The sequence below is a fragment of the Maniola jurtina genome, chromosome 9 (genome assembly GCF_905333055.1).
Source record: "Maniola jurtina chromosome 9, ilManJurt1.1, whole genome shotgun sequence".
In the NCBI taxonomy this organism is placed as follows: Eukaryota; Metazoa; Arthropoda; class Insecta; order Lepidoptera; family Nymphalidae; genus Maniola; species Maniola jurtina.
The window spans coordinates 2,073,970-2,088,096 of NC_060037.1; the positions used below are offsets into that span (position 1 = coordinate 2,073,970).

Consider the following 14,127-nt stretch of genomic DNA (forward strand, 5'->3'; position numbering starts at 1 on the left):
ATATCACGATTGATATATAAATAAAATATACCGTCTAGATTTTTATATGCACTCTCTATGCGGTATATTGTATTTTATATATGTATTATATTATTACACCTTACACTGAGTTCTTATTGATTTAATTAAATATTCCTCGAAACTCGAAATTTGTTTAAGATTAAAAATTACATTATATCATATTTCCTATTCGTATTAGTCGTAGTGAATCGCATAACGCATCTTACCAAAATGCGACTCTTGGACGAGTATACGACCTCTCTACATATTATATCTATGCAATTCTTAAGGGTGTCTTTCTTATGAAGCGGTGCAGAACGGAGACAAGTGTTTTCGACCAATCAAATCATTGAGAGATGACGTGATCTGAAAATTATCACCTCATCTAAATATAACTTGATTGGTCGGAAACAAACAGCTCCACTTCAGTGGAAACGCACCCTAATTCATTATTATTTAATGAACCTTGTGAAAAAGATAGATTTTTAAAAAGGTTTTGATAGGTATTCTCTTAACGACATAGATTATAGTTACAATGAAAAGCACGAATGAATATAAGAGAATATTAAAACACTTACGCAATTTTAATATAGCGAAATCTAAAATCACAATTTGCTATGAAGAGATGCTCGAAATGTGTTATAAAATAATTTGGCACTCATTTGGAAAAGGCAATGCTTTTGATTTTGACAAGGTTATAGGTAAGTACACAATAATAATATGAAAAACGATATTATTATGATAGAGCAAGCAAGTCGTCATAGTCTTCGCTTACCTTTATAAAAACAAAAAATTATGGATCGATTTTTTAACCATCATTAATAAATCAATCTATCCGTAATCTGTCGATAAGTTTTTGACGATTAACAACCAAGGAACAACAAACAACTCTCTAACGAGAGATCGTTGCTAAGGAAGCTATCCACAGATTACAGATAGGGTTGATTATTATTAATTTCGGCCTTTAGATAACCTGTGACAGCTTTTCTGTATAAAATCTGTCAAAAAACTTAAAACTCCGTTTATTATTTGGCGAGCGATAAATCGGTCCTCAATTACCTAAATTTTTGTCTTGCTTGATCATGATAATCCTAGCCAATTTTAGGTCATTTTGTAGGTGGGTGATCGCAATCAGTCACTTTCGTACTTACGTCACAGTCAAAAACATTAAATAATAAGTTCAGGTAAAAAAATACAATCATCTCCCTACAAAATTGATGTATCTATTGAATTTAAGAGATAACAATAATTTAATTAACATAAAAATAACTTGTAATGTACAAGTTTACAACATATTTTGTAATAAAATTTCAATTAGGATAATTTTTTTAAAGTGCCTAAATTTGATTTAGGTCATATTTTGCAAATAACAAATGAATAGAGTGCTACAAAAAAATCAGTCTTCAAGATGTCTAAAGGAAGAACTAATTAGTTGGTTACATAAAAACATAAGTACCTATATAAAAAAGAAAACAATTTTGAGATCAAATATCCCATCAAGTTATTGCACAGGTTTTTTTTTTAAATATAGGCAACTGTAATTCGTTGTTGTGCTATTAAATGATTTTAAAGACCACAATATTGACGTTGGTCAAAATAAAACCAAAATATTACAGTATGGCATAACTTAAATCAATTTTAACAATATGTTTTTAACCATAATGATTTTTAGCTGTTAACTCTCGCATATTTTATTATTACACTTCATTTTTCAAGCAATATTTTGTAGTAAAAAAATAAAATGTTTTAATACGTCGCATTGCACGCCTGATTCCGCACCATTTGACTATAGCTTTAATTAGATTTTATTTTATTAATTATCTACTTGGATCATACATTTCATTGATGCTTAAACATATCCTTATGAGTACCTATTTACCTACAACATTAAAACAATTTTTTATAGAAAACAGAGTATTTTAATATGTCACGAATACTTGCTAGGCAAGTTTATGAAACCGACTTTTTAATAAAATCGGTCTGTAATCGAAAATAAGTCATGTGCGTCTAGCCCAATGATGAATCCTTAACGCAACAAAATAAAACCGATAAAAAAAACTGGACAAATGCGAGTCAGACTCGCACACGAAGGATTTCATACCATTGTGCAAAAAATAACCTTTTAATCTTTTTTGTTATGTCTACAAATTCACGGTTTTCGAATTTATTGTGTTGTGTTGTGGTGAAAAACAACATTCTGTCGAGTGACAACTGACAACACAGCAATGTGTTCACACCTTTAGCACACATCATAGAGAATAGTGTTCTCAAATTTAAAATAATAGGTAGTATTTTAGACTAGTTTATAAACTATTTACATTCACTTTAAGAATAACATTGTAACAAATAAAGCCTCCCAAACAAAATAGTCTATGTTCAAAAATAATAAATGCCAAATACAATAATTTCACATTAATATTTAGAATTTTAATAGCTAAGTAATTTTATAATTTATTCATATTGAGTTTGCTCTTCGTCCAGTTATGGTCAAGAGATTTTACGTAGTATAATAATGATCCAATTTTAACGAATTATTAATAACGTATGACAAGATAAAAGATAAGCCATTATTATAATTAAATTTTATTACAAAAATTATTAAGGCTACATAATGTGGACACGTCTTTAGATATAGTTATATAAATAGCATATAAAAGACGCCAAACTTCGCCAAAAACATGAGAATTTTGAAAAACGGAAGTTTTCAAAAAGTATGCTACGATCAAGATTATCCGTTAGTTTTTAGTTTGGTCCAACATAATGATTCTTTTTCATAAACCACTGATTTCAAATTAACATTAGTTTTTCTAAATTCCCATGTTTTGGCGATAACTGAAAAATCGATTTTTTGGAGTTAGCTGCTTTTTAGCAAAACGACAGCAGTAAATAGAGGTGGTACTACTCTGGTCGCTTCTTAATTAATTATTAAGCTGGAGATTGACTTGTACCGTTTGTTTGTATACCATTTGAGGCAATCTTTAATTTTATTTTTAACCCCCGACCCAAAAAGAGGGGTGTTATAAGTTTGACGTGTGTATCTGTGTATCTGTGTATCTGTCTGTGGCCTCGTAGCGCCTAAACGAATGAACCGATTTTAATTTAGTTTTTTTTGTTTGAAAGGTGGCTTGATCGAGAGTGTTCTTAGCTATAATCCAAGAAAATCGGTTCAGCCGTTTGGAAGTTATCAGCTCTTTTCTGGTTTTCTTATTACTTTTATCCCAGGACCACCAGAGGTTACGTATTTTCTGACACAGGAAATATGTACGATTGAGTAGTGTTAGTAAGTACTAAGAAAGCATGCCTAGCCTACGTGCTAGCTTGCTTAGACGGCCAATTTTCAGGTATCTGATAATCAAGGTACATAAAACCATTACTTACCTCACGTAAATTCTCCAAACTGATTTTTACGTATATTTTAGGCAATATCCTTAAAAATATGTCGCCAATACTCCCAGACACTTCCCGCGTCGGCCGTATTGCTTTGCAGACGCTTTAAAGCTCCCAAAATAAGTAATTACTTAACTGCACGTAAATTCTGATGCTCCAGTTTTATATATGTCCACCAGACAACTATTTTAAAACCTTTTACAAGAAGACAGACCGATCCAGAGGGCCAATCATCCCCTAAATTCAATTATAATGCCTCTGTGGGTTTGAGCGCGAGGGCATCATTATCTACGCGCATGAGACTGAGTAAGACATGTATTAGGATATATTGACTTCTCTCTCACTCTCTTATAGTTTACTTATGTCAATTAATTATTAATATTAAAAAAAAACAGCTAAAAATTAAAAAAATTGGAGAATTTACGTGAGGTAAGTAATGTATTTATGTACCTTGATTACCTGATACCTGAAAATTGGCCGTCTAAGCAAGCTAGCAGGTCTGTAGGCATGCGTTCTTAGTACATACTAACACTACTCAATCGTCCACATTTCGTTCGTCAGAAAATACGTGACGGCTGGTGGCCCTGGGATCTTTCACTATTGTAACAGAGGTTCATAATATTATTTCAATTGGCAAATGTCAAGCTGTCAAGATGGACGTTGCTTAGATACATAATTATTTATTTGAAAATAATGTTTTGGAAAACTCCGATACTTTGGATCGTAGGCGCGGAGTTTCTAATTTATAAAATATTATAATCACAGTTAAACGAGAAAACATCAATTCAATTATAATATCCAACAGTCAACCAAAGGCCACGAACAATCAACCCAAACCCAAACCATAGTCTAACTATTTTTAGGGTTCAGTAGGTATCTGTAGAAAAAAAAAAAGATGTAGCCTCGACTGTTGTAGTCGCGTAGGTGTGCATGGCACCATTAAATATCGTAAATATAGGCGATGACCCTCCGCGCAGCTGAGGTTCCCGCATTGTAGTCGCTTTGTCGCGCAGGTTTGGATGATGCATTAGGCGCACTTTCTTTATATTTTATCTGCTTGAACTCAGCTTATTTACTTTGACAAAATACGTTTAAAATTCATCATTATCAGGATCAACCCATCGCCGGCTCACTACTGAGCACAAGTCTCCTCTCAGAATGAGAAGCTACCACACTGGCCAAGCACGTATTGGCACACCTCACGTACCTTTGAGGGAGCATTATGGCCAACTCTTAAGCATGCAGGTTTCCTGACGGTGTTTTCCTTCACCACTTCGTTGTCTGTCTGTGTGTCATCTTTCAAGAGAATCAAAACTTATAAATTGGGTACTTCCCTTTTACGTAGGATCATGAAAGGCAGGTAGCAATATCTTATAGCCCAAGTACTCTACTCCTGTGGCCCAAGTAAACAGAAAAATCCGACAACTGAATTGTCATTACATAAAAAAAACTTGTACGGAACTCTTCATGTGTGAGGCAGACTCGCACTTGACCGGTTTTTGAAAGTTATGTCAAATAAAAATTTTACATGCAATAACAAACAAAATGAAATACAAGCCAATTTATTCCTTATTTCATCGGGTGAAAGTCGATTTCAATTTAATCGTAGGTATATCTTGAAAAGCGAACTATTATACGACTACGTAAAATGGGTACCTTTTTAAAGCAACGACATGTTAGAAACAGATATTTCGTTTTGGTCGTGTTAAACTATGTGAGTCATTCAGATAATTCTTGATTTAGTGATGTTCGGTCAAAAATATTTCATGGAACGTATAACATTGATGTTACTTTTGAAGAGATATTAGCTGCCTTATTGGATTTATATTATTATAGAAATTGGGTTTTAGAATTGCACAAATAAACGGTAATTTATGAATAAAAGTTTAAAAAGCGTGAAATAAAAATTAAATTAAAAATTTAAAAAACCCCCGACACATAAACCTCTAAAAAGTAAAAAAATAATAGGTAAGTATGTATGGGCCCTTTAAGAATAGTATAAATAGTAAAGTTTTTATCCAAGCGTTCGTTGCGTCGGGGGACCGCTAAAGACTATTCTTTCTACAACAGATGACTTTCATAGTTTATGATAGGTAGCGGTCCCCTGGCGCAACGAGCGCTTGGATAAAAACTTTACTATTTATACTATTCTTAAAGGGCCCATACATACTTACCTATTATTTTTTTACTTTTTAGAGGTTTATGTGTCGGGGGTTTTTTAAATTTTTAATTTAATTTTTATATTTTTTCTTGTTACAGTACGGCGCCACAGACTGAATTGTAGCGTGTTTGTAATGTATCATTTGTAATCTTTGCTCAAGTGTTCTCCATTTTTAGGGTTCCGTATCTCTAAATGGAAAAAAGGAACCCTTATAGAATCACTTTGTTGTCTGTCGTGTTCGTCAAGAAAACCTATAGGTCCCGCTGATTTAGAATTTGGCAGGTAGGTAGGTCTTATAAAGCACATCTTATTAGCACAAGTAGAGGAAAAATCTGAAAACCATGAACAAAATAACTTACTATCACGAAAAAATAATTTACTTAATCACATAACATAATATAGATAGCGCTGTTGTAATTAACTAACAGTATCAACATACAAATGTAAAAATATTTTGTACGATGGTACAGAACTTTTCATGTGCGAGTCCGACTCGCACTTGGCTGGTTTTTACTCAAAATGACGCGACATGACACGACCTGCAGTCTTGTAATGTAACACTTAAAGGTGTAATGTAACACTTACAGGGAATTCGCAAACAGTCGAGTAGAGCACGTTGCGCCCGCCGCGAATGATATATTACAAACTAATATTACAAGTCAGTCTCCAGCTTTACACTTTATCGTCCTTTTTCCAACTACTGATATAAGGATTGTATTACATAATATGGCTACCATATAAAAATCAATAGATACTCATGGTCCCATTTAATAGACTAAACAAATAAAGTTGAATACACATTTAAAGGTGTCACACTCAAACAGTGTTAGTTGTTATGGTGGCTATTCTGTTGAACAAACCCCTCAAAACCCAGCGACCTCTATGTACTACGCACTAGATGGGCGTTCCGAGCAAAAATCGGGTTATATGAAGCATTGTAAACATAAATGTGTTGCAGTTGCTGCAAAAGTTCGGAATGACCCGTCCAGTGCGTAGTACTTTAATACAGGTCGTTGGCTTTAACAATTTTCTTTTGTACTGCAAAAATATTTAGAAAAAAATTACATTTTAACAGTCCATTATAATTTGTAAGATAACTCTTTTGACCATAACCATCGCATCGGGGTTAACCGTAGTAATTTGGCATCAATTTTAATACTATATACAAATAGTTTGACTACATAAAACATCCGAAAATTAATAAAATCTATGGATAAATTGTTGAAAAATATTTTTTTGCATATTTCTTATCATAAGGGCGTGTACACACAATGGGTGCAAAACACGTCTGTTCATTTGAAAATCACCAACTGTGTAAAAACTTAACTCAACTTTGCTGCGTATGGTGTTACATTTTCTAGGCTTAGCAAAAGAAAGAAAGAAAAATTTTACTGATGGTAAATGGTAATTGGTCGCAACTAAATTTCAGAGTAAGTATTCGCATCTTCTTCTTACAAATGTAATATGAAAAGGACAGACAAACTTAATGCTAGTCGTAAGCCTATTGTTTAGAGTGCACTAAAATTTGGAGTCTTTAAATTTAAAATTAATTTTCCGTCCTTTTTGGCAATATTAAAAAGAAAAAGATACAGATACTTCAGAAAAACATCATAATTGACGCCATTGTCACTATATAATATTTTAAACAGTTGGACTTTTCCAAGTGAACGAATCTTACTCATATTTAGGCCTACTTAGACCTACCTACTGCTGATTCTGAAACTATCTGACATTATAGCGACTGAAGGGCATACTACCATATTTTAACAATATAGTGTATAAAAATCGTAATCACTTTTGATTTACGTCACTCTCTCACTATTGGCTGAAATTTTGTTTGCAGCAAGAATACCATAAATTCAGCCAATCACACCTATTGAAATTGTAGCAATGATTGATGCAGCTGTTCCGTTATCGAGCAAAGAATCAATCTAATGTCAAAAATATAGAATAACCACTTGTGATGTTTGTTTTACATAATACTAAATAAGCAATTGAAGTCTTAATATTATTTTAGTATATTTAAAGTACCTATTAGTAGGTAAACATTGTATTAGGTAGAGTCAGTGACAAAGTTCCACCCGCCTATGGTCGCTTACAAAGCGGCTGTTTGTCCAATAATCGTGATAATAACTCCACATACTTATGCTCCCTAAACGGTCTATGAGGATGTGTTGTCGTGATGTGAGCCGGCCCTTACGTGACCTTGGCAGTCGGTTGCTACACAGCAATATCTAGCTACAATCTAGACGTACTGATAACATGTGCGATTGAACTTGAGCAGTTGAGACTTGAGCACGCTTGAAAACGCAGCCAAATATAACCTTCATCGATATTTGATCACTGATTTTGATATTTGCTGATAAGGACATGTTGGTATATTGCTTTTGATAAAAAAGTTAATAAATATTTCACTGGAACATATTTACAAACTTATAGCACTAGATGGCATCACTGACTATGTCCGTGTGGATTTAGATTTTTGAAAATCCTGTGGGAACTCTTTGATTTTCCGAGATAGAAAGTAGCCATGCCACTCTGTAGGTCTTTAACTATACCCGTGCATATAATCACGTCGATTCTTGCTCGGTTTCGACAAGATTGAACGTAAATAAACAAACAAACATGGTTTCGCATTTTTTTACCTACATATAACTAGAGGATGCCCGCGACTTCGTCCGCGTGGATGTAGGTTTTTGAAGATCCCGTGGGAACTGTTTGGGTTTCCGGGATAAAAAGTTGTCTATGTCAATAACATGGACGCAAGCTACCTCGGTACAAAATTTCATACAAATCGGTTGAGCGGCTGGGTCTTTAGGAATCCCGTGGGAACTTTGATTTTCCGGGATAGATGTCCGTCCCCGGGATATAAGCTAACTCTGTACCAAATTTCGTCAGAATCGGTTAAACTGTTGAGCCGTGAAAAGGTAGCAGACAGACAGACAGACACACTTTCGCAATTATAATATTAAGTATGGATATGGGTAGGTACACAATACGTCATATTTGAGTTTTTTTTGACTCAATTGTTTAATCTGAATTTACGTTTAACAGTAGCTTAGGTATAAGGTACGGTTGTATTATCAAGATCTTGAAAGGTCGCAGCGGAATATACAAAATTATGCATGAAAGATTTTCACGTTTGATAACAATACGGTCTCTGACGAGGCAAATGCGTGACGGGACGCGATCGCGGTTGCAAGATATTTGACTATCCTTGAACTATACGTACTAGCCTTGACGCCAGTTGTGTGAAATTACTGTCTGGAAATCAAGGGCAAAATATTTATAATTTTCTTACATACAACGAAATTTCTAAATAATTTTAAATACATATTATCAGAATTTGCTAGTAATTTATTATAAATAATTAATTAATTATGCGCAACAGTCGGTGTCTGTACCCTAGCTTTCGTTGTTTCAATCAGAAGTGGGATCAGTTTACGTTAGTTCGTCTTCTAATATCATAGTAATCTGAGAACTTTGAAAATTGGCCTCAAAACACGTTACAATAGTCTCACTAGCATTGCTAACATTAAGAGTGAGATCAGTAGCTTATTGTATCCTATCACCAAGTACTAGCACTCGAAACATTGGCTTCCATCAAATGAAGTCTAAATACATAATTAAAACTGACACATCAGAAGTGGGATCATAGTGGTTAAGGACCAGTCTAGAGCCGTAGCGAATACGACATAGGCTCTTGTTGCCAGGAGTAGCACCCAATGGCCGGCCTCTAGCTTTAATTGTCTACATCAGAAGTGGGATCAGTATGGCTCAGTACATCTTTTAATAATCGTACAACTTTCAACATTTGCTTCAAACACTATACAATAGTCTCATTGTCTTTGCTAACAGCAAAAGTGAGATCAGTCACCTTCTTGTGTCCTATCACCGAGCCCTATAACTCGTAACTTTGGCTGACTAATATTATCACTAGCACATCAGAAGTGGGATCGTTGTGGTTCAAGTCCAGTCTATGAAGAGCTGTAGCGGCTATACAAAAGTCTCACGTTGCCGGACACTACACTCGGTGGCCAGTCCCTAGCCGTCACTCACGCTGCCCGTGTTAAATGTGGGGACGGTGTGCTAGTATATCCTATCGCCCAGTCTTAGAAGCCAAACACTGGCTTAGTAATCAACTAATGAAGTCTAAACCAAGAGCTCTATAAATTATCACTGGCACATCAGAAGTGGGATCATTTGACCAGTCTATGTGTCTCTATAGCGGCAATTCAAAAGTCTCACGTTGCCGGGCACAGCTCACGCTCGCCGGCACTTAGATGCTACTAGGTATCATTAGCCCTGTCCACGTCGGACATGGGGGCGGTATGCTCGTATATCCTATCACCCAAGAAGTCGATCGTTGGCTCATTAATCAACAAATGAAGTCAAGAGTTCTGTAAATAACTATCACTGGCACATCAGAAGTGGGATCGTTTGACCAGTCTATGTAGAGCTGTAGCGGCTATACAAAAGTCTCACGTTGCCGGGCGCAGCACCCGACGGCCGGCCCCTAGCTGTCACTAGCGCTGTCCACGTCAGACGTGGGGGCGGTGTGCTAGCTGGAGGAACTGCTCGTGGAGAGTGTGTCGCGGCCCAACTCAGCTGCCATTATGGCTATCGTGAGCTCTTTCCGCGCCTTTTGCACCACCCACACCATGAGCGTTACGCCGATGAGTATCTGAAAATTGAAGAACAGTTACACGTCAGTTAATAGTTTTTTTAAGGAATATTCGTCATTTTAATCATGACTATCATCCCCCTTTTCCCCCAACTAAGCGCAAAGCTTGTGCTAGAGGTAGGTATACGACAATAGTGCAACGGGTGGGGTTTACATGGACGCAACCGAACTTTTCTCGGCTTTTTGCATTCTTCCTACGGAGACACAAGGTACATATCCAAATAAGTGAGGAAGTCTACAAGAGACCTACATTTATGTTAAAGTTCACGACAGTTAGGAAACTTGTAACAAAACATCGAGGCTTCGAAGTCACTGGCAGGCGTCAAATGTGACCTACATTTGACGCTAGGTATGAAACGATTATTTTTCTTTGATTTCACGTCCCCAGTTTACTCTGCCTATGTCCAGCAGTACTAGAAGTCTATCGGTTGATAATGATGATGATATTATAGTCGAAAATTGTTTTCAGACAAAGATTTGAAAATATCGGTGGTGTAAGAGTAATCTCACAATCACGAGGCCGGGCTATAATTGGATTTGGATTCGTCCTCAGCACCGGGCGTCGGGCGATCGCCCTCTCTTATCAGTCGGAGGTGTTTACTATAAAGTTTTTCTATTGTTACCTTGGAGCTTCGATTTATAGATTTTAATAAAACTATATCACTATCCATATTATGAATACGAAAGTGTGTCTGTCTGACTGATAGTTCGGAGGTGAGCGTGGCGGCTGTAATGCAGTTTATAACTTTTTCATATTAATATAAGGTCTTTATTGTAAAGTTTAACACGAACTTATATAAATTTAAATTTCAGAGTCAGTATTCATACACGTCCTTCATAATTGTGGTCTAAAGTTAACCCTGTTAAAGTTAAACCCTGTACAACCCATTTTGCTTTTATTACAAACGAAAGATTAACGGCAACCGTAACGTAAATTTGACCACCTGTCATATGTACCTTTTTTTTTTCTCGTGAGGAAAATCCGTCATGGATACCACCGACCACGGGGGAGTTCAGTGGTTATGTCGGACTCCTACCGACTAAAAACCTTACGAAGTTCCATCGCACCGCTGATGGCGGGGCCACAGCATAATATACTTACTTAAGATTTTTGGTACCTATTCATCAAATCACACATTTCTATAATATAGCCAGTATCTCGCTATATCATCAATTTTTTTTAATTATTTTATGCCTATTATTGTCTTTAAGGTTTTTTATCTTGAAATATTAGTCTACCTATACTTATCGACGACAAATTTTATCTTACGATAAGACCTTGATTGGAATAAGTACCACGGGTTTATAAAAAGTATGTAATCTAGGTAGGTACTTACCTATTTATTTCTGGTAACCTAATTAATCGTTAAGTACTAGATTATAGATAAGATTGTTTATAGGTGTGCCTAAGGTATTAGGTTATCGTCTACCCATTTCCATAAATATTTAGGGTTCCGTACCTCAAAAGGAAAAAAAGAACCCTTATAGGATCACTTTGTTGTCTGTCTGTCTGTCGTGTCTGTCAAAAAAAAACCTATAGGTTATTTCCCGTTGACCTAGAATCATGAAATTTAGCAGGTAGGTATGTCTTATAGCACAAGGAAGGAAAAATCCGAAAACCTTGAATTTGTGGTTACATCATTAAAAAACTATAATGCATTAATGAAAAAATTAATTTATTAAATCACATATAGATGGCGCAGTCCGTCATTAACTTGCAGTGCTACATAAAAGTGTTACGTATACCTTGAACGATGGTATGGAACCCTTCGTGTGCGAATCCGCCTCGCACTTGACCAGTTTTTAGGGTATTGTAATAAATAGTTTCGCCCAGTCCGTCTGTCCGTCAGTCTGTGTATCACAGTCGAATAAAGCTACCGTTTACGAAATGATGACCGTCAAAGTTCGTCTGCAAATTAAACTTTGCAAAGCATGACTACGCTTAGTTATGTCAAACTTTGCAAATCATGACTACGCTTAGCATGACAAACTTTGCAAAGCATAAATACGCTTAGCATGACAAACTTTGCAAAGCATGACTACACTTACCATTACAAACTTTGCAAACCACGACTACGCAAACCTTCCTTATTGCGTGTTATGACACGCTCTTGATAAATTATTATTATTATTTTATTATTTGCTTATGTAAGACAACAAAATGCCACATAAACTGCACTCCCAATTTACTTATTTACCCACTTGCTGCTAATACTATTATCTATCTACAATAATCAATTTTCCTTGAATTCCGCGATAGCTGATAAATTTAATATTAGTTTATTTTTTATGCAGCAAACCAGAAGGTCCTAAGAGACCTAAAGGTCGCTGGATTGATGGGGTAGACGAAAGTTCTTTTCTTGGGTATCCAATTTGGATGGAGGTCTGTTGAAACTTGATAAGTAAGTCACTCAGCTGCTTTTATGTATAGGCATTCCGAACCAGTGGTAGATACATTTGCCAATTCAAAAGTACCTCCTTGTAAAAGTTTAATTAAATAAAAAATATTTCTATTCTATTCCAATAGAAGTTAGGGAAGAAGACGAGCTGCCAGCAGTAAGGTTTAGTAACCCTCGGCCCAAAAAAGGGGTGTTATTAGTTTGACGTGTGTGTTGTATAGAAGTGGGTATTATGAAAATAAATATAATAAAGTTCAGTTCCCATCATGTACTCGTTTGATTCACATCATGGTGGCAGCGGTGAATGTAATTAAATAATAATTGCGCGTGTGGAACTGTGTAATGTACGTTAAGATAAGTTTTGGATGCAGTGTGCAGTGATAAGTAAATAATAAAAATGGAACACGCGAGGCCACCAGCGGAATTGTGCCTGGAAGGTGGGCCGGCGTGCCGTGCAACCGCGTGGCGAAAATGGCGGCAGCAGTTTTATGTATTTTTAAAAGCGGCCGGCGTTCACAAGGAATCTACGGATGTGCAGGCCAGCCTACTAGTAAACTTGATAGGATCGGAGGGTTATGATATTTATACGACGTTCAAATACACAAAAGAAGAAAATCGTGAAGATATTGATACATTGGTAAAAAAATTCAACGAACACTTTGGCACGAAACAAAACACAACTATGGTACGTTTCAAGTTCTTTACCCGAAATCAAGAATCTGGCGAGTCGATCGACGAATACGTGACGGCCTTGAAAATTTTATCAGAACATTGTGAATTCGAGCATTTAGAGGAAGGCCTTATTCGTGATCGAATAGTTTGCGGCGTATTGGATAGCAAAGTACGAGATAGATTATTGAGGTCAGAAGAGTTAACTTTGCAAAGTGCTCTTAAGATATGCCGGGCTAATGAGATGTCGATTGAAGAGAAACAGAACATCGAAGGCACCAAGGCGAAGGCTGAGGAGGCGTGTGCGTCATCATCATCGACGTCAGTGGACGTGATACGAGGCGGTCGCGCAGGCGCGGGCGGCGCGGCGCCGCCGCCGTGGGCTCGGCGCGGGCGCGTCCCGGCGCGCGGCGGCCGCGGCGCGCGGAGCGCTGTGGCTCGCGCTCCTCCTCGCGGCTCCTCGACGGACGTGGCGTCGAGTCGGATAAGGAATGCCAAACTATTATCAAGTACATAAAAGATGGGTGGCCAGTAAATAAATATGATGCCGATGAATGTGTGCGGCACTTATGGTCATACAGAGAAAGTTTTGAATATATAGATAATATTATTTTAAAAGATAATTTGGTTTACATACCCCGAAGCCTTCGTACAGAAATGATAAACCGTGTTCATGAAGGTCACATGGGCATCGATCGGTGCAAGCGGCGCGCTCGATTGGTAATGTTTTGGCCGGGCATGGCGCGCGACGTGGAGCGCGCGGTGCGCCGGTGTGCGACGTGCGCGCAGCACGCGCCGCGACCCTCGCGAGAACCCATGATACCGCA

The 14,127-nt window shown here is 36.8% G+C and overlaps 1 protein-coding gene across 2 annotated transcripts in view; it reads right to left on the bottom strand.

Moving 5' to 3' along the window:
- Window positions 1–8,623: 8,623 nt before the first annotated feature.
- Window positions 8,624–14,127, bottom strand: part of LOC123868112 (transmembrane protein 64) — a 28,257-nt gene continuing 22,753 nt past the window's right edge. Inside the window, exons 3-4 of one of the 2 annotated variants that reach the window (XR_006796590.1) lie at window positions 9,869–10,232; window positions 8,624–9,602 (exon numbers count right to left, since the gene is read on the bottom strand). Coding sequence is in view for 1 of the 2 variants with exons in the window: in XM_045910476.1 (XP_045766432.1) it covers window positions 10,110–10,232 (123 nt within the window). In the remaining variant the exon portion in view is untranslated. Of the gene's footprint in view, window positions 10,233–14,127 lie in introns of both variants that reach the window. The other variant, XM_045910476.1, reaches the window with a different exon arrangement.